The sequence below is a fragment of the Oncorhynchus mykiss genome, chromosome 7 (genome assembly GCF_013265735.2).
Source record: "Oncorhynchus mykiss isolate Arlee chromosome 7, USDA_OmykA_1.1, whole genome shotgun sequence".
Lineage (NCBI taxonomy): Eukaryota > Metazoa > Chordata > Actinopteri > Salmoniformes > Salmonidae > Oncorhynchus > Oncorhynchus mykiss.
In genome coordinates this window covers 88,821,810-88,843,595 of record NC_048571.1, presented here as the reverse complement: position 1 = coordinate 88,843,595, position 21,786 = coordinate 88,821,810, and the positions used below count along the sequence as shown (strand labels likewise).

At 49.1% G+C, this 21,786-nt stretch overlaps 1 protein-coding gene across 1 annotated transcript in view; it reads right to left on the bottom strand.

The window, feature by feature from the left end:
• The window catches only part of cass4 (Cas scaffold protein family member 4), a 61,386-nt gene that overhangs the window by 8,560 nt on the left and 31,040 nt on the right, over positions 1–21,786 (bottom strand). The window contains exons 2-3 of the mRNA XM_036984349.1: positions 10,949–11,161; positions 2,119–2,268 (exon numbers count right to left, since the gene is read on the bottom strand). Coding sequence (XP_036840244.1) covers positions 2,119–2,268; positions 10,949–11,161 — 363 coding nt within the window. The remainder of the gene's footprint in view (positions 1–2,118; positions 2,269–10,948; positions 11,162–21,786) is intronic.

Here is a 21,786-nt window from a genome sequence, read left to right as displayed (position 1 = left end):
ATACTCATATAACAACTCATATAACAACTCATATACTCATATAACAACTCATATAACAACTCATATAACAACTCATATACTCATATAACAACTCATATAACAACTCATATACTCACATAACAACTCATATAACAACTTATTTACTCATATAACAACTCATATAACAACTCATATACTCATATAACAACTCATATAACAACTCATATAACAACTCATATACTCATATAACAACTCATAAACTCATATAACAACTTATATAACAACTTATATACTCATATAACAACTCATATACTCATATAACAACTCATGTAACAACTCATATACTCATATACTCATATAACAACTCATATAACAACTCGTATACTCATATAACAACTCATATACTCATATAACAACTCATATAACAACTCGTATACTCATATAACAACTCATATAACAACTCGTATACTCATATAACAACTCGTATACTCATAACAACTCATATACTCATATAACAACTCGTAACAACTCATATACTCATATAACAACTCATATACTCATATAACAACTCATATAACAACTCATATACTCAAATAACAACTCATATAACAACTTATTTACTCATATAACAACTCATATAACAACTCATATACTCATATAACAACTCATATAACAACTCATATAACAACTCATATACTCATATAACAACTCATATAACAACTCATATACTCACATAACAACTCATATAACAACTTATTTACTCATATAACAACTCATATAACAACTCATATACTCATATAACAACTCATATAACAACTCATATAACAACTCATATACTCATATAACAACTCATATACTCATATAACAACTCATATAACAACTCATATAACAACTCATATACTCATATAACAACTCATATAACAACTCATATACTCATATAACAACTCATATACTCATATAACAACTTATATAACAACTCATATACTCATATAACAACTCATATACTCATAACAACTCATATAACAACTCATATACTCATATAACAACTCATATACACATAACAACTCATATAACAACTCATATACTCATAACAACTCATATAACAACTCATATAACAACTCATATACTCATAACAACTCATATAACAACTCATATCCTATGTAAAGCTCTGAAAGTAGTGCTTTATTTTGGGAATAGGTTCCAATTTTACATGCAGCCTATGTCTTTATGTGCTTGATGTTTTCTCCTGTTTTCTCCCAATACCCAGAGAGAGGGGCGGCAGGTAGTCTAGTGGTTAGAGTGTAGGGGGGCAGGTAGCCTAGTGGTTAGAGTGTAGGGGGGCAGGTAGCCTAGTGGTTAGAGTGTAGGGGCGGCAGGTAGCCTAGTGGTTAGAGTGTAGGGGCGGCAGGTAGTCTAGTGGTTAGAGTGTAGGGGGGCAGGTAGCCTAGTGGTTAGAGTGTAGGGGCGGCAGGTAGCCTAGTGGTTAGAGTGTAGGGGCGGCAGGTAGCCTAGTGGTTAGAGTGTAGGGGGGCAGGTAGCCTAGTGGTTAGAGTGTAGGGGCGGCAGGTAGCCTAGTGGTTAGAGTGTAAGGCGGCAGGTAGCCTAATGGTTAGAGTGTAGGGGGGCAGGTAGCCTAGTGGTTAGAGTGTAGGGGCGGCAGGTAGCCTAGTGGTTAGAGTGTAGGGGGGCAGGTAGCCTAGTGCGGTTAGAGTGTAGGGGGGCAGGTAGCCTAGTGGTTAGAGTGTGGGGGCGGCAGGTAACCTAGAGGTTAGAGTGTAGGGGCAGCAGGGTAGCCTAGTGGTCTAACCCTCTCCCCTAACCCAGACCCTAACCCCTGACTCTCTCCCCTAACCCAGACCCTAACCTCTGACTCTCTCCCCTAACCCAGACACCAAACTCTAACCCTCTCCCCTAACCCAGACCACAACCCCAACCCTTTCCCCTAAGCCAGACTCCACCCCTTTCCCCTAACCCAGACCCCAACCCTCTCCCCTAACCCAGACCCCAACCCTTTCCCCTAACCCAGACCCCAACCCTCTCCCCTAACCCAGACCCCAACCCCTTCCCCTAACCCAGACCCCAACTTCTAACCCTACACCAGTAGGCTGGCTGATCTGGCTAGGTGGTGTGGTAACAGACCTTGTAGGCACGGTCCATGCATTCGTAGGCGGGGCTGGAGGACTGGGTGTGTCGGGATATGCTGGGGATCTGGTAGAGGTTCCCCGGCCTATCAGAGTCACTGTCATGACTGGTGCCTGGGTCAACACTACCAGCACCAGGAACCTCGCCCTGTGGTGGAGAGAAGAGAAGTAAGGAGGGAGAGGAGATGAGACGAGAGGAGGGGAGATGAAGAGTAGATGAGAGGAGGGGAGATGAAGAGTAGATGAGAGGAGGGGAGATGAAGAGGAGATGAGAGGAGGGGAGATGAAGAGGAGATGAGAGGAGGGGAGATGAAGAGGAGATGAGAGGAGGGGAGATGAAGAGGAGATGAGAGGAGGGGAGATGAAGAGGAGACGAGAGGAGGGGAGATGAAGAGTAGATGAGAGGAGGGGAGATGAAGAGGAGATGAGAGGAGGGGAGATGAAGAGGAGATGAGAGGAGGGGAGATGAAGAGGAGACGAGAGGAGGGGAGATGAAGAGTAGATGAGAGGAGGGGAGATGAAGAGTAGATGAGAGGAGGGGAGATGAAGAGGAGATGAGAGGAGGGGAGATGAAGAGGAGATGAGAGGAGGGGAGATGAAGAGGAGACGAGAGGAGGGGAGATGAAGAGGAGATGAGAGAAGAGGGGAGATGAAGAGTAGATGAGAGGAGGGGAGATGAAGAGGAGACGAGAGGAGGGGAGATGAAGAGGAGATGAGACGAGAGGAGGGGAGGGGAGATGAAGAGGAGACGAGAGGAGGGGAGATGAAGAGTAGATGAGACGAGAGGAGGGAAGATGAAGAGGAGATGAGACGAGAGGAGGGGAGGGGAGATGAAGAGGAGACGAGAGGAGGGGAGATGAAGAGTAGATGAGACGAGAGGAGGGAAGATGAAGAGGAGATGAGACGAGAGGAGAGGAAGAGGAGATGAGAACTTAAATAGTTACAAGGGAAATGTATCTTATACTTCCAAAACACACACACACAGACACACACTAGGGTTGAATGGCGGGAACCCGGTTACCGAGATTTACCGCCCAAAACCACTCTCTAATCCTGGGATAAATAACTGTGAGAAACTGGTAAATTACTTATATGAACAGTGTGGCGTGAAATGTAACTGTTAAATTATATGCGGCCTCTGCATGATGAATCATCAACGTTCAGGGTGAGTACAGACAGCCCATCTCAGGGTGGGGACAGACTATCTCAGGGTGAGTACAGACAGCCCATCTCAGGGTGAGTACAGACAGCCCATCTCAGGGTGGGGACAGACAGCCCATCTCAGGGTGGGGACAGACAGCCCATCTCAGGGTGGGGACAGACAGCCCATCTCAGGGTCAGTACAGACAGCCCATCTCAGGGTGGGGACAGACCATCTCAGGGTGAGTACAGACAGCCCATCTCAGGGTGAGTACAGACAGCCCATCTCAGGGTGGGGACAGACAGCCCATCTCAGGGTGGGGACAGACAGCCCATCTCAGGGTCAGTACAGACAGCCCATCTCAGGGTGGGGACAGACAGCCCATCTCAGAGTCAGTACAGACAGCCCACCTCAGGGTGAGTACAGACAGCCCATCTCAGAGTGGGGACAGACAGCCCATCTCAGGGTGAGTACAGACAGCCCATCTCAGGGTGAGTACAGACAGCCCATCTCAGGGTGGGGACAGACAGCCCATCTCAGGTTGGGGACAGACAGCCCATCTCAGGGTGAGTACAGACAGTCCATCTCAGGGTGGGGACAGACAGCCCATCTCAGGGTGAGTACAGACAGCCCATCTCAGGGTGAGAACAGACAGCACATCTCAGGGTGGGGACAGACAGCCCATCTCAGGGTGAGTACAGATAGCCCATCTCAGGGTGGGGACAGACAGCCCATCTCAGGGTGGGGACAGACAGTCCATCTCAGGGTCAGTACAGACAGCCCATCTCAGGGTGGGGACAGACAGTCCATCTCAGGGTGGGGACAGACAGCCCATCTCAGGGTGGGGACAGACAGCCCATCTCAGGGTGGGGACAGACAGTCCATCTCAGGGTCAGTACAGACAGCCCATCTCAGGGTGGGGACAGACAGTCCATCTCAGGGTGGGGACAGACAGCCCATCTCAGGGTGAGTACATACAGCCCATCTCAGGGTGAGAACAGACAGCACATCTCAGGGTGGGGACAGACAGCCCATCTCAGGGTGGGGACAGACAGCCCATCTCAGTATAGAACGCAGTTCACATCATCCCATCATGGTAACTTTTTAAATGTTTTATGTAAAACAGCCGATCACTCAGATATTTTTGCTTTAAATCACTGCATCTGCAGTCTTTCTCTCTCTCCATCAACTCCATCCAAAATAGATAATCCTGTTCTAGATTGATATTTACTGTAGCCCTAAATATAGATGTCCTAGACTACTTCGTACAGGTAATACATTCAATCCAGTATAATCAATCACATGTATTGATAAAGCCCTTCTTACATCAGCTGATGTCTCAAAGTGCTGTACAGAAACCCAGCCTAAAACCCCAAACAGCAAGCAATGCAGGTGTAGAAGCACGGTGGCTAGGAAAAACTCCCTAGGAAGGACAAAACCTAGGAAGAAACCTAGAGAGGAACCAGGCTATGAGGGGTGGCCAGTCCTCTTCTGGCTGTGCCGGGTGGAGATTATAACAGAACATGGCCAAGATGTTCAAACATTCATAGATGACCAGCAGGGTCAAATAATAGTCACAGCGGTTGTAGAGGGTGCAACAGGTCAGCACCTCAGGAGTAAATTAAAGTATGTTGGCTTTTCATAGCCGATTTTGAGACAGCAGGTGCAGTAGAGAGAGAGAGGAGAGAGAGAGAGAGAGAGAGAGAGAGAGAGAGAGAGAGAGAGAGAGAGAGAGTGTGAAACAGCAGGTCAGAGACAGCAGGTGCATTAGAGAGAGAGAGGAGAGAGAGAGAGAGAGAGAGAGAGAGAGAGAGAGAGAGAGAGAGTGAAACAGCAGGTCAGAGACAGCAGGTGCAGTAGAGAGAGAGAGAGAGAGAGAGTGTGAAACAGCAGGTCAGAGACAGCAGGTGCATTAGAGAGAGAGAGGAGAGAGAGAGAGAGAGAGAGAGAGAGAGAGAGAGAGAGAGAGAGAGAGAGAGAGAGAGAGAGTGAAACAGCAGGTCAGAGACAGCAGGTGCAGTAGAGAGAGAGAGAGAGAGAGAGAGTGTGAAACAGCAGGTCAGAGACAGCAGGTGCAGTAGAGAGAGGAGAGAGAGAGAGAGAGAGAGAGAGAGAGAGAGAGAGAGAGAGAGAGAGAGTCTGAAACAGCAGGTCAGAGACAGCAGGTGCAGTAGAGAGAGGAGAGAGAGAGAGAGAGAGAGAGAGAGAGAGAGAGAGAGAGAGAGAGAGAGAGTCTGAAACAGCAGGTCAGAGACAGCAGGTGCAGTAGAGAGAGAGAGGAGAGAGAGAGAGAGAGAGAGAGAGTGAAACAGCAGGTCAGAGACAGCAGGTGCAGTAGAGAGAGAGAGGAGAGAGAGAGAGAGAGAGAGAGAGTGTGTGAAACAGCAGGTCAGAGACAGCAGGTGCAGTAGAGAGAGAGAGGAGAGAGAGAGAGAGAGAGAGAGTCTGAAACAGCAGGTCAGAGACAGCAGGTGCAGTAGAGAGAGAGAGCAGCAGGTATCCTTGAATCTAGCTAATTAATGATGGGTTATGGATAATAAGCTTCTAATTTATAACCCCTGTCTCTTGCCCAATACCCAAGCACCTGTGCCCCGCTGGCCTCTCCCATGCAGGAAAAGCTGGACTAGAATCGCTGGCTGAACATACTTTTAGCATTTGTTATACAAATAGACTTTTCAAATAGGGACGCAAGCTCTTGTTTGCTGAATGTGAAACACAGCAGCCAATAGAACTCAGGGGTAGTTTGAAAGAAGAGCGATGGTGGTAGACTATAGCAGTTATTAATTCAGACCCATAACCATTCAGATGGTGGTAGACTATAGCAGTTATTAATTCAGACCCATAACCATTCAGACCCATAACCATTCAGATGGTGGTAGACTATAGCAGTTATTAATTCAGACCCATAACCATTCAGACCCATAACCATTCAGACCCATAACCATTCAGATGTAACTCCAGTCTAAACAATACAGTATAATACAATACAGTATAATACAATACAGTATAATATAATACAGTATAATATAATACAGTATAATACAATACAGTATAATACAATACAGTATAATATAATACAGTATAATACAATACAGTATAATACAATATAGTAAGTAATAAAGTTCACACTAAAAAAGATTAGCCTAATGGAGCTAGTTTAATTTATTTACCCAAGAGACCATATAATCTCAGTTAAAAAAAGAAATGTTCTCTCACTGTCAACTGCGTTTACTTTCAGCAAGCTCAAAAAAAATATACTTGTGTGAACATAAGATTCAACAACTGAACAAGTTCCACAGACATGTGACTAACCGAAATGGAATAATGTGACCCTGAACAAAGGGGGGGGGGGGGGGGGGGGGGGGGGGGGGTCAAAATCAAAGTAACAGTCAGTATCTGGTGTGGCCACCAGCTGCATTAAGTACTGCAGTGCATCTCCTCATGGACTGCACCAGGTTTGCCAGTTCTTGCTGTGAGATGTTACCCCAGTCTTCCACCAAGGCACCTGCAAATTCCCGGACATTTCTGGCGGGAAGGCCCTAGGCCTCACCCTCCGATCCAAAAGGTCCCAGACGTGCTCAATGGGATTGAGATCCGGGCTCTTCGCTGGCCATGGCAGAACACTGACATTACTGTCTTGCAGGAAATCACTCACAGAACGAGCAGCATGGCTGGTGACATTGTCATGCTGAAGGGTCATGTCAGGATGAGTCTGCAAGAAGGGTACCACATGAGGGAGGAGGATATCTTCTCTGTAACGCAGTGTTGAGATTGCAGGCAATCGATGATGCTGTGACACACCGCCCCAGACCTGAACCCTTGACGCTCATTCCTTCATGATAAATGCGAATCCGATCTGCACCCCTGGTGAGACAAAACCGCAACTCGTCAGTGAAGATCACTTTTTGCCAGTCCTGTCTGGTCCAGCAACGGTGGGTTTGTGCCCATAGGCGACGTTGTTGCCGGTGATGTCTGGTGAGGACCTGCCTTACAACAGGCCTACAAGCCTCTCTCAGCCTATTGTGGACAGTCTGAGCACTGATGGAGGGAGGGATTGTGCGTTTCTGGTGTAACTCAGGCAGTTGTTGTTGCCATCCTGTACCTGTCCTGCAGGTGGGATGTTTGGATGTACCGATCCTGTGCAGGTGTTACTCGTGGTCTGCCACTGCGAGGACGATCAGCTGTCTGTCCTGTCTCCCTGTAGTGCTGTCTTAGGCCTCTCACAGTATGAACGTTGCAATGTTTTGCCCTGGGCACATCTGCAGTCCTCATGCCTCCTTGCAGCATGCCTAAGGCACGTTCACGTAGATGAGCAGGGACCCTGGCCACATCTGCAGTCCTCATGCCTCCTTAGTAGTATTACTGCCCTAATAGTATCACTGCTAGTATCAATGCTCTGGATAGTATCACTGCTCTGATAGTATCACTACTCTGGATAGTATCACTGCTCTGGATTGTATCACTACTCTGGATAGTATCACTACTCCAGATAGTATCACTACTCTGGATAGTATCACTGCTCTGAATAGTATCACTGCTCTGGATAGTATCACTGCTAGTATAACTGCTCTGGATAGTATCACTGCTCTGGATAGTATCACTGCTAGTATCACTGCTAGTATCACTACTAGTATCACTACTCTGGATAGTATCACTGCTAGTATCACTGCTAGTATCACTACTAGTATCACTACTCTGGATAGTTTCACTACTCTGGATAGTATCACTGCTAGTATCACTGCTAGTATCACTACTAGTATCACTACTCTGGATAATATCACTGCTCTGGATAGTATCACTGCTAGTATCACTGCTAGTATCACTACTAGTATCACTACTCTGGATAGTATCACTGCTCTGGATAGTATCACTGCTCTGGATAGTATCACTGCTAGTATCACTACTCTGGATAGTATCACTGCTCTGGATAGTATCACTGCTAGTATCACTACTCTGGATAGTATCACTGTTCTGGATAGTATCACTACTCTGGATAGTATCACTGCTCTGGATAGTATCACTGCTCTGGATAGTATCACTGCTCTGGATAGTATCACTGCTCTGATAGTATCACTGCTCTGGATAGTATCTCTACTAGTTTCACTACTCTGGATAGTATCACTGCTAGTATCACTGCTAGTATCACTACTAGTATCACTACTCTGGATAGTTTCACTACTCTGGATAGTATCACTGCTAGTATCACTGCTAGTATCACTACTAGTATCACTACTAGTATCACTACTCTGGATAGTATCACTGCTCTGGATAGTATCACTGCTCTGGATAGTATCACTGCTAGTATCACTGCTAGTATCACTACTAGTATCACTACTCTGGATAGTATCACTGCTCTGGATAGTATCACTGCTAGTATCACTGCTAGTATCACTACTAGTATCACTACTCTGGATAGTATCACTGCTCTGGATAGTATCACTGCTCTGGATAGTATCACTGCTAGTATCACTACTCTGGATAGTATCACTGCTCTGGATAGTATCACTGCTAGTATCACTACTCTGGATAGTATCACTGTTCTGGATAGTATCACTACTCTGGATAGTATCACTGCTCTGGATAGTATCACTGCTCTGGATAGTATCACTGCTCTGATAGTATCACTGCTCTGGATAGTATCTCTACTAGTTTCACTACTCTGGATAGTATCACTGCTAGTATCACTGCTAGTATCACTACTAGTATCACTACTCTGGATAGTTTCACTACTCTGGATAGTATCACTGCTAGTATCACTGCTAGTATCACTACTAGTATCACTACTAGTATCACTACTCTGGATAGTATCACTGCTCTGGATAGTATCACTGCTCTGGATAGTATCACTGCTAGTATCACTGCTAGTATCACTACTAGTATCACTACTCTGGATAGTATCACTGCTCTGGATAGTATCACTGCTAGTATCACTGCTAGTATCACTACTAGTATCACTACTCTGGATAGTATCACTGCTCTGGATAGTATCACTGCTCTGGATAGTATCACTGCTAGTATCACTACTCTGGATAGTATCACTGCTCTGGATAGTATCACTGCTAGTATCACTACTCTGGATAGTATCACTGTTCTGGATAGTATCACTAGTCTGGATAGTATCACTGCTCTGGATAGTATCACTGCTCTGATAGTATCACTGCTCTGGATAGTATCACTGCTCTGATAGTATCACTGCTCTGGATAGTATCTCTACTAGTTTCACTACTCTGGATAGTATCACTGCTCTGATAGTATCACTACACTGGATAGTATCACTACTCTGAATAGTATCACTATTAGTATCACTAGTCTGGATAGTATCACTACTCTGGATAGTATCACTGCTCTTCTAGTATCACTGCTAGTATCACTAGTCTGGATAGTATCACTGCTAGTATCACTACTCTGGATAGTATCACTGCTCTTGATAGTATCACTGCTCTGGATAGTATCACTACTCTGGATAGTATCACTGCTCTGGATAGTACCACTGCTCTGGATAGTATCACTGCTCTGGATAGTATCACTACTCTGGATAGTATCACTACTCTGGATAGTATCACTGCTAGTATCACTGCTAGTATCACTGCTAGTATCACTACTCTTGATAGTATCACTACTCTGGATAGTATCACTACTCTGGATAGTATCACTGCTCTGGATAGTATCACTACTCTGGATAGTATCACTGCTCTGGATAGTATCACTGCTCTGGATAGTATCACTGCTCTGGATAGTATCACTGCTCTGGATAGTATCACTGCTCTGGATAGTATCACTGCTCTGGATAGTATCACTACTCTTGATAGTATCACTACTCTGGATAGTATCACTGCTAGTATCACTGCTCTGGATAGTATCACTGCTCTGGATAGTATCACTGCTCTGGATAGTATCACTGCTCTGGATAGTATCACTGCTCTGGATAGTATCACTGCTCTGGATAGTATCACTGCTCTGGATAGTATCACTACTAGTATCACTGCTCTGGATAGTATCACTGCTCTGGATAGTATCACTGCTAGTATCACTGCTCTGGATAGTATCACTGCTAGTATCACTGCTCTGGATAGTATCACTGCTAGTATCACTGCTCTGGATAGTATCACTGCTCTGGATAGTATCACTAGTCTGGATAGTATCACTAGTCTGGATAGTATCACTAGTCTGGATAGTATCACTAGTCTGGATAGTATCACTAGTCTGGATAGTATCACTAGTCTGGATAGTATCACTACTCTGGATAGTATCACTACTCTGGATAGTATCACTGCTCTGGATAGTATCACTGCTCTGGATAGTATCACTGCTAGTATCACTGCTCTGGATAGTATCACTGCTAGTATCACTGCTCTGGATAGTATCACTGCTCTGGATAGTATCACTACTCTGGATAGTACCACTGCTCATTATTAATCTTCATGAGTAGTGCTCATGACATGTTTTTAAATTTTGGCTCATCAGACTCAGGTTGCATCAGGCTTGAATTTTCAATAATTCTGTAATCTAATCCAGACGTTCACTAATCCAGACGTTCACTAATCCAGGCCTATTTACATGCTTTATAATGCTTTTGTATGACACTTCCTGTTTTGGCTGGAAATACCTGGCTACTCGGGAGAATAGTGATTCATTTTTCAGCTGGAACATTTGTAAATTACCAGGAAAATATTAAACCCAGTCATACCTGGGTCTGAGCCGGGGTCTGGGGTGGGGCCAGTGGTAAGAGCTGCAGGCGATTGGCTGGGGCCAGGCCCTGTCGTCCAGAAAGAAAGCACATCCACCAACCACAGCTCCCTTCTACTTCCTGTTGCAGCACTGTAACCACGTCTCCCTTCCTGAAGCCCAGCTCATCACTGCACTCGGCTATGTTGTCATACAGGGCCTTAGCCAGCAGGGTCTGGGGAGAGGAGACAGGACAGCATAACACAACATAAAGTACAACACAGATTACAACACCACACAGAATACAATACAACACCACACAGTTTACAGAACAACACTGTATACAACACAACACAGTACACAACAAAATACATTATATAACACAGAATAAAGCACAACACAGTGCACAACACAACACAGTACACAACACAGTACACAACACAACACAGTATACAACACACATTTGATTTGATTTGATTTGAGTATACAACACAACATAGTACACAACGCAACACAGAATACAATATAGTACACAACAACACACAGTACACAACACACAACACAACAAAGAATACAACACAACACAGTACAGAATACAACACAACACAGTACAGAATACAACACAACACAGTACAGTATACAACACAACACAGTACAGTATACAACACAACACAGTACAGTATACAACACGACACAGTACAGTATACAACAGTACACAACACAACACACAAAATATCACAAAACAAGACAGTATGCAAAATAACGAAGTGCACAACACAACATAGTATACAACACAGTACAGTATACAACACAACACAACACAGTATACAACACAGTACAGTATACAACACAACACAACACAGTATACAACACAGTACAGTATACAACAACAATTTGTGTTGGCCCCTTTAAACCATAACCATGTGTCATTGGTGCCAACCCCAGACCTCCCCAGTCCTGCCCATTATACATAGAGTATATACCGCTCTCTGTCTGTCTGTCTGTCTGTCTGTCTGTCTGTCTGTCTGTCTGTCTGTCTGTCTGTCTGTCTGTCTGTCTGTCTGTCTGTCTGTCTGTCTGTCTGTCTGTCTGTCTGTCTACTGAAGGACTGGCTTGTAAGCCTACTCAACTCACCGCTCTGTCTGTCTGTCTGTCTGTCTGTCTGTCTGTCTGTCTGTCTGTCTGTCTGTCTGTCTGTCTGTCTGTCTGTCTGTCTGTCTGTCTACTGAAGGACTGGCTTGTAAGCCTCCTCAACTCACCGCTCTGTCTGTCTGTCTGTCTGTCTGTCTGTCTGTCTGTCTGTCTACTGAAGGACTGGCTTGTAAACAAAGTGGGTGGGGTTATATCCTGCCTGTTTGGTCCTGTCCGGGGGTATCACCGACCCCCTCCTGTCTCAGCCTCCAGTATTTATGCTGCAGTAGTTTATGTGTCGGGGGGCTAGGGTCAGTTTGTTATATCTGGAGTACTTCTCCTGTCTTATCCAGTGTCTTGTGTGAATTTAAGTATGTTCTCTCTAATTCTCTCTTTCTCCACCCACCCACCCACTCACCACCCACCACCCACCACCCACCACCAAACACCACCCACCAACCAACCACCACCCACCAACCACCACCCACCACCCACCACTCACCACCCACCACCCACCACCAACCACCACCCACCAACCACCACCCACCACCAACCACCACCCACCAACCACCACCCACCACCACCCAACCAACTACCCACCCACCCACCCACCACCCACCATCCACCCAACCACCCACCACCCACCACCCACCACCAACCACCAACCACCAACCACCACCCACCACCCAGCACCCACCACCCACCACCACTCACCACCCACCACCCACCACCCACCACCAACCACCACCCACCCAACCACCCACCCACCACCCACCACCAACCACCACCCACCACCAACCACCACCCACCCACCACCAACCACCCACCCACCCACTCACCACCACCCACCACCACCAACCACCACCCACCCACCAACCCACTCACCCACCCACCAACCACCCACCACCAACCACCCACCCACCTACCCACCCACCCACTCACCACCCACCACCCACCACCAACCACCACCCACCCACCCACCATCCACCCACCACCCACCCAACCCCCCCCCACCACCCACCACCAACCACCACCCACCCAACCACCCCCCACCACCTACCACCCACCACCAAACACCACCCACCCACCCCCCACCACCAAACACCACCCACCCACCCACCACCCACCCCACCACCAACCACCCAACCACCCCACCACCCCCCACCCCACACCCACCAACCACCCACCACCTACCACCCACCACCAACCACAACCCACCCACCCCCCACCCACCAACCACCCACCACCTACCACCCACCACCAACCACCACCCACCCACCCACCACCCACCATCCACCACCCACCACCCACCACCCACCACACACCCACCCTGGTCTGAGCTGTGTGTGCTGCTGAGCTGTGTGTGCTGCTGTCTGTCCCTTCCTACCACACATGGAGGGTGAATCTCAGAAACAAAGAGTCCTTTCACCATTACACTCTGCACCTGTTACACCAGAGCAGCCTTCTGCAGCACATACACGACCCAGGCAGCACACACACGACCCAGGCAGCACACACACGACCCAGGCAGCACACACACGACCCAGACAGCACATACACGACCCAGGCAGCACACACACGACCCAGACAGCACACACACGACCCAGGCAGCACACACACGACCCAGGCAACACACACACGACCCAGGCAACACACACACGGACACAAGGCAGCACACGGACACAAGTAGCACACATTACGACCCAGTCCATCTACAAACACCTAGCCTGTTAGCTATACCACGAGGGTGGTGGTGGTGGTGGTGGGGGGACGGGGGTGGTGGTGTGGTGGGGGGAGACGGGGTGGTGGGGTGGTGGTGGGGAGGGGGGGGGTGGAGACGAGGGTGGTGATGGGGGGGGAGACGGGGTGGGGGGTGGAGACGAGGGTGGGGGATGGTGGTGGGGAGACTGGGTGGAGACGAGGGTGGTGGTGTGGTGGGGGGGAGACGGGGTGGAGACGAGGGTGGTGGTGGGGGGGGAGACGGGGTGGGGGGTGGAGACGAGGGTGGTGGTGTGGTGGGGGGGAGACGGGGTGGAGACGAGGGTGGTGGTGGGGGGGGGGAGACGGGGTGGGGGGTGGAGACGAGGGTGGTGGTGTGGTGGGGGGGAGACGGGGTGGAGACGAGGGTGGTGTTGGGGGGGGGAGACGGGGTGGGGGGTGGAGAAGAGGGTGGTGGTGTGGTGGGGGGGAGACGGGGTGGAGACGAGGGTGGTGTTGGGGGGGGGGGAGACGGGGTGGGGGGTGGAGAAGAGGGTGGTGGTGTGGTGGGGGGGAGACGGGGTGGAGACGAGGGTGGTGTTGGGGGGGGAGACGGGGTGGGGGGTGGAGAAGAGGGTGGTGGTGTGGTGGGGGGGAGACGGGGTGGAGACGAGGGTGGTGTGGTGGGGGGGAGACGGGGTGGAGACGAGGGTGGTGTTGGGGGGGGGAGACGGGGTGGGGGGTGGAGACGAGGGTGGTGTTGGGGGGGGGAGACGGGGTGGGGGGTGGAGACGAGGGTGGTGGTGTGGTGGGGGGGAGACGGGGTGGAGACGAGGGTGGTGTGGTGGGGGGGAGACGGGGTGGAGACGAGGGTGGTGTTGGGGGGGGGAGACGGGGTGGGGTGGTGGTGGTGGGGAGGGGTGGGAAACTTTGGTTTTGTGTTACGACGACCTCACTACAGTTCTGCTTTGGTGGTTTTAGTAATAACAGACAGCATCAACACAGCCTGTCTACCGCGGGGCTGGAGTCAATCTGTCTCAATCAATTCAGGAACTGAATTCAAATTCAACATTGTTTTCAGAGAGAATAAGAACATTTCTGTTTACTGAAATTAACCTCCATTCTTCAGATAAGATACAGACACTACAGCTGGCCTCAACACAGAGACACTACAACACAGAGACACTACAGCTTGCCTCAACACAGAGACACTACAGCTGGCCTCAACACAGAGACACTACAACACAGAGACACTACAACACAGAGACACTACAACACAGAGACACTACAGCTTGCCTCAACACAGAGACACTACAGCTGGCCTCAACACAGAGACACTACAACACAGAGACACTACAACTGGCCTCAACACAGAGACACTACAACACAGAGACACTACAACACAGAGACACTACAGCTGGCCTCAACACAGAGACACTACAGCACAGAGACACTACAACACAGAGACACTACAACTGGCCTCAACACAGAGACACTACAACACAGAGACACTACAACACAGAGACACTACAGCTGGCCTCAACACAGAGACACTACAGCACAGAGACACTACAACACAGAGACACTACAGCTGGCCTCAACACAGAGACACTACAGCACAGAGACACTACAACACAGAGACACTACAACACAGAGACACTACAACTGGCCTCAACACAGAGACACTACAGCTGGCCTCAACAGAGAGACACTACAGCACAGAGACACTACAGCTGGCCTCAACATAGAGACACTACAGCTGGCCTCAACACAGAGACACTACAGCTGGCCTCAACAAAGAGACACTACAACACAGAGACACTACAACACAGAGACACTACAACACAGAGACACTACAGCTGACCTCAACACAGAGACACTACAACACAGAGACACTACAACACAGAGACACTACAACACAGAGACACTACAACACAGAGACACTACAGCTGGCCTCAACACAGAGACACTACAGCTGGCCTCAACACAGAGACACTACAGCACAGAGACACTACAACACAGAGACACTACAACACAGAGACACTACAGCTGGCCTCAACACAGAGACACTACAGCTGGCCTCAACAGAGAGACACTACAGCACAGAGACACTACAGCTGGCCTCAACATAGAGACACTACAGCTGGCCTCAACACAGAGACACTACAGCTGGCCTCAACAAAGAGACACTACAACACAGAGACACTACAGCTGGTCTCAACACAGAGACACTACAGCACAGAGACACTACAGCTGGTCTCAACACAGAGACACTACAACACAGAGACACTACAGCTGGTCTCAACACAGAGACACTACAGCTGGCCTCAACATAGAGACACTACAGCTGGCCTCAACACAGAGACACTACAGCTGGCCTCAACAAAGAGACACTACAACACAGAGACACTACAGCTGGTCTCAACACAGAGACACTACAGCACAGAGACACTACAGCTGGTCTCAACACAGAGACACTACAGCACAGATACACTACAGCTGGTCTCAACACAGAGACACTACAGCTGACCTCAACACAGAGACACTACAACACAGAGACACTACAACACAGAGACACTACAGCTGGCCTCAACACAGAGACACTACAGCTGGCCTCAACACAGAGACACTACAACACAGAGACACTACAGCTGGTCTCAACACAGAGACACTACAGCACAGAGACACTACAGCTGGTCTCAACACAGAGACACTACAGCTGACCTCAACACAGAGACACTACAGCTGGTCTCAACACAGAGACACTACAGCTGACCTCAACACAGAGACACTACAACACAGAGACACTACAACACAGAGACACTACAGCTGGCCTCAACACAGAGACACTACAGCTGGTCTCAACACAGAGACACTACAGCACAGAGACACTACAACACAGAGACACTACAGCTGGTCTCAACACAGAGACACTACAGCACAGAGACACTACAGCACAGAGACACTACAGCACAGAGACACTACAACACAGAGACACTACAACACAGAGACACTACAGCTGGTCTCAACACAGAGACACTATAGCACAGAGACACTACAGCACAGAGACACTACAACACAGAGACACTACAACACAGAGACACTACAGCTGACCTCAACACATCTTCATCCCTGTGCTGTTTGTTGCTACTTGCCAAACTTTTAGCTTTCAAAACCAACCTATTATTTTCCTTATTTTACCAGGTAATTTGACTGAGAACACATTCTCATTTGCATAAATGACCTGGGGAATAGTTACCGGGGATGAATGAGTCAATTGTAAACTGGGGATTATTAGGTGACCGTGATGGTTTGAGGGCCAGATTGGGAATTTAGCCAGGAAACCGGGGTTAACACCCCTACTCTGACCACAGAGAGTCAGGACACCAGGGTTAACACACCTACTCTGACCACAGAGAGTCAGGACACCTCTACTCTGACCACAGAGAGTCAGGACACCCTACTCTGACCACAGAGAGTCAGGACACCAGGGTTAACACCCCTACTCTGTCCACAGAGAGTCAGGACACCCCTACTCTGACCACAGAGAGTCAGGACACCCTACTCTGACCACAGAGAGTCAGGACACCAGGGTTAACACCCCTACTCTGACCACAGAGAGTCAGGACACCCCTGCTGTGACCACAGAGAGTCAGGACACCAGGGTTAACACCACTACTCTAACCACAGAGAGTAAGGACACCTCTACTCTGACCACAGAGAGTCAGGACACCAGGGTTAACACCTCTACTCTGACCACAGAGAGTCAGGACACCCCTACTCTGACCAAAGAGAGTCAGGACACAAGGGTTAACACCCCTACTCTGACCACAGAGAGTCAGGACACCAGGGTTAACACCCCTACTCTGACCACAGAGAGTCAGGACACCTCTACTCTGACCACAGAGAGTCAGGACACCAGGGTTAACACCCCTACTCTGACCACAGAGAGTCAGGACACCCCTACTCTGACCACAGAGAGTCAGGACACCAGGGTTAACACCCCTACTCTGACCACAGAGAGTCAGGACACCACTACTCTGACCACAGAGAGTCAGGACACCCCTACTCTGACCACAGAGAGTCAGGACACCAGGGTTAACACCCCTACTCTGACCACAGAGAGTCAGGACACCAGGTTTAATGCCCCTACTCTGACCACAGAGAGTCAGGACACCCGTTTAACATCCCATCTGAAAGACAGCACCCTACAAAGGGCAATGTCCCCAATTACTGCCCTGGGGCATTGGGATATTTTATTTTAGACCAGAGGAAAGAGTGCCTCCTACTGGCACTCCAACACCACTTCCAGCAGCATCTGGTATCACATCCAGGGATCGACCAGGACCAACCCTGCTTAGCTTCAGAGCTAAGCCAGCAGTGGGATGTAGGGTGGTATGCTGCTGACCAGGACCAACCCTGCTTAGCTTCAGAGCTAAGCCAGCAGTGGACTGCAGGGTGGTATGCTGCTGACCAGGACCAACCCTGCTTAGCTTCAGAGCTAAGCCAGCAATGGACTGCAGGGTGGTATGCTGCTGACCAGGACCAACCCTGCTTAGCTTCAGAGCTAAGCCAGCAATGGACTGCAGGGTGGTATGCTGCTGACCAGAACCAACCCTGCTTAGCTTTAGAGCTAAGCCAGCAGTGGACTGCAGGGTGGTATGCTGCTGACCAGGACCAACCCTGCTTAGCCTCAGAGCTAAGCCAGCAGTGGGATGCAGGCTGGTATGCTGCTGACCAGAACCAACCCTGCTTAGCTTCAGAGCTAAGCCAGCAGTGGACTGCAGGGTGGTATGCTGCTGACCAGGACCAACCCTGCTTAGCTTCAGAGCTAAGCCAGCAGTGGTATGCAGGGTGGTATGCTGCTGACCAGGACCAACCCTGCTTAGCTTCAGAGCTAAGCCAGCAGTGGACTGCAGGGTGGTATGCTGCTGACCAGGACCAACCCTGCTTAGCTTCAGAGCTAAGTCAGCAGTGGGATGCAGGGTGGTATGCTGCTGACCAGGACCAACCCTGCTTAGCTTCAGAGCTAAGCCAGCAGTGGGATGCAGGGTGGTATGCTGCTGACCAGGACCAACCCTGCTTAGCTTCAGAGCTAAGCCAGCAGTGGACTGCAGGGTGGTATGCTGCTGACCAGGACCAGCCCTGCTTAGCTTCAGAGCTAAGCCAGCAGTGGACTGCAGGGTGGTATGCTGCTGACCAGGACCAACCCTGCTTAGCTTCAGAGCTAAGCCAGCAGTGGACTGCAGGGTGGTATGCTGCTGACCAGGACCAACCCTGCTTAGCTTCAGAGCTAAGCCAGCAGTGGACTGCAGGGTGGTATGCTGCTGACCAGGACCAACCCTGCTTAGCTTCAGAGCTAAGCCAGCAGTGGACTGCATGGTGGTATGCTGCTGACCAGGACCAACCCTGCTTAGCTCCAGAGCTAAGCCAGCAGTGGTATGCAGGGTGGTACGCTGCTGACCAGGACCAACCCTGCTTAGCTTCAGATCTAAGCCAGCAGTGGTATGCAGGGTGGTATGCTGCTGACCAGGACCAACCCTGCTTAGCTTCAGAGCTAAGCCAGCAGTGGACTGCAGGGTGGTATGCTGCTGACCAGGACCAACCCTGCTTAGCCTCAGAGCTAAGTCAGCAGTGGGATGCAGGGTGGTATGCTGCTGACCAGGACCAACCCTGCTTAGCTTCAGAGCTAAGCCAGCAGTGGGATTCAGGCTGGTATGCTGCTGACCAGGACCAACCCTGCTTAGCTTCAGAGCTAAGCCAGCAGTGGACTGCAGGGTGGTATGATGCTGACCAGGACCAACCCTGCTTAGCATCAGAGCTAAGCCAGCAGTGGACTGCAGGGTGGTATGCTGCTGACCAGGACCAACCCTGCTTAGCTTCAGAGCTAAGCCAGCAGTGGTATGCAGGGTGGTATGCTGCTGACCAGGACCAACCCTGCTTAGCTTCAGAGCTAAGCCAGCAGTGGACTGCAGGGTGGTATGCTGCTGACCAGGACCAACCCTGCTTAGCTTCAGAGCTAAGTCAGCAGTGGGATGCAGGGTGGTATGCTGCTGACCAGGACCAACCCTGCTTAGCTTCAGAGCTAAGCCAGCAGTGGACTGCAGGGTGGTATGCTGCTGACCAGGACCAACCCTGCTTAGCTCCAGAGCTAAGCCAGCAGTGGTATGCAGGGTGGTATGCTGCTGACCAGGACCAACCCTGCTTAGCTTCAGATCTAAGCCAGCAGTGGTATGCAGGGTGGTATGCTGCTGACCAGGACCAACCCTGCTTAGCTTCAGAGCTAAGCCAGCAGTGGACTGCAGGGTGGTATGCTGCTGACCAGGACCAACCCTGCTTAGCTTCAGAGCTAAGCCAGCAGTGGTATGCAGGGTGGTATGCTGCTGACCAGGACCAACCCTGCTTAGCTTCAGAGCTAAGCCAGCAGTGGACTGCAGGGTGGTATGCTGCTGACCAGGACCAACCCTGCTTAGCTTCAGAGCTAAGTCAGCAGTGGGATGCAGGGTGGTATGCTGCTGACCAGGACCAACCCTGCTTAGCTTCAGAGCTAAGCCAGCAGTGGGATGCAGGGTGGTATGCTGCTGACCAGGACCAACCCTGCTTAGCTTCAGAGCTAAGCCAGCAGTGGACTGCAGGGTGGTATGCTGCTGACCAGGACCAACCCTGCTTAGCTTCAGAGCTAAGCCAGCAGTGGACTGCAGGGTGGTATGCTGCTGACCAGGACCAGCCCTGCTTAGCTTCAGAGCTAAGCCAGCAGTGGACTGCAGGGTGGTATGCTGCTGACCAGGACCAACCCTGCTTAGCTTCAGAGCTAAGCCAGCAGTGGGTTGCAGGATGGTATGCTGCTGACCAGGACCAACCCTGCTTAGCCTCAGAGCTAAGCCTGCAGTGGGATGCAGGGTGGTATGCTGCTGACCAGGACCAACCCTGCTTAGCTTCAGAGCTAAGCCTGCAGTGGGATGCAGGGTGGTATGCTGCTGACCAGGACCAACCCTGCTTAACTTCAGAGCTAAGCCAGCAGTGGACTGCAGGGTGCTCTTAAATGTAACGGTAAAATGTAGATTTTCACCTAAAAAAACATACCCCAAACTTACTGCTCTTCATGTGTAATTACAATGATTCTGACATGCCAACACTTGGTATATTTGGAAAGAAGATATCTGGGAGACAGGAGTTACATAGTTCAGAATACACAAGATCAAGCACACACAAAATAAACTATGTTTTTTATTTTGAAAGTCATATTTCATTGACAAGCTATAAGTGAATTATTGATGACTAGAACAGGAAACACATCAGATGGCTCTCACAACATGTGAATAATATCAGGAAAAAAAATGGGATTGATAGATATATTTTATTTATTTTATTTCACCTTTATTTAACCAGGTAGGCTAGTTGAGAACACCTTTATTTAACCAGGTAGGCTAGTTGAGAACACCTTTATTTAACCAGGTAGGCTAGTTGAGAACACCTTTATTTAACCAGGTAGGCTAGTTGAGAACACCTTTATTTAACCAGGTAGGCTAGTTGAGAACACCTTTATTTAACCAGGTAGGCTAGTTGAGAACAAGTTCTCATTTACAACTGTGACCTGGCCAAGATAAAGCAAAGCAGTGCGACACAAACAACAACACAGAGTTACACATGGAGTAAATATATACAGTGTGTGCAAATGTAGTTAAATTAGGGAGGTAAGGCAATAAATAGGCCATAGTGGCGAAGTAATTAGAATTGAGCAATTAAACACTGGAGTGATAGATGTTCAGATGATGAATGTGCAAGTAGAGATACTAGTGAACCAGACGAGGCAGTCATTAGAGAAACCAAGGCTGTTGAGTCTGCCGACAAGGATACAGTGATTGACAGAGTCGAAAGCCTTGACCAGGTCGATGAAGACGGCTGCACAGTAATGTCTTTTATCGATGGTGTTTATGATATCGTTTAGTACCTTGAGCGTGGCTGAGGTGCATCCATGACCAGCTCTGAAGCCAGATTGCATAGCGGAGAAGGTATGGTGGGATTCAAAAT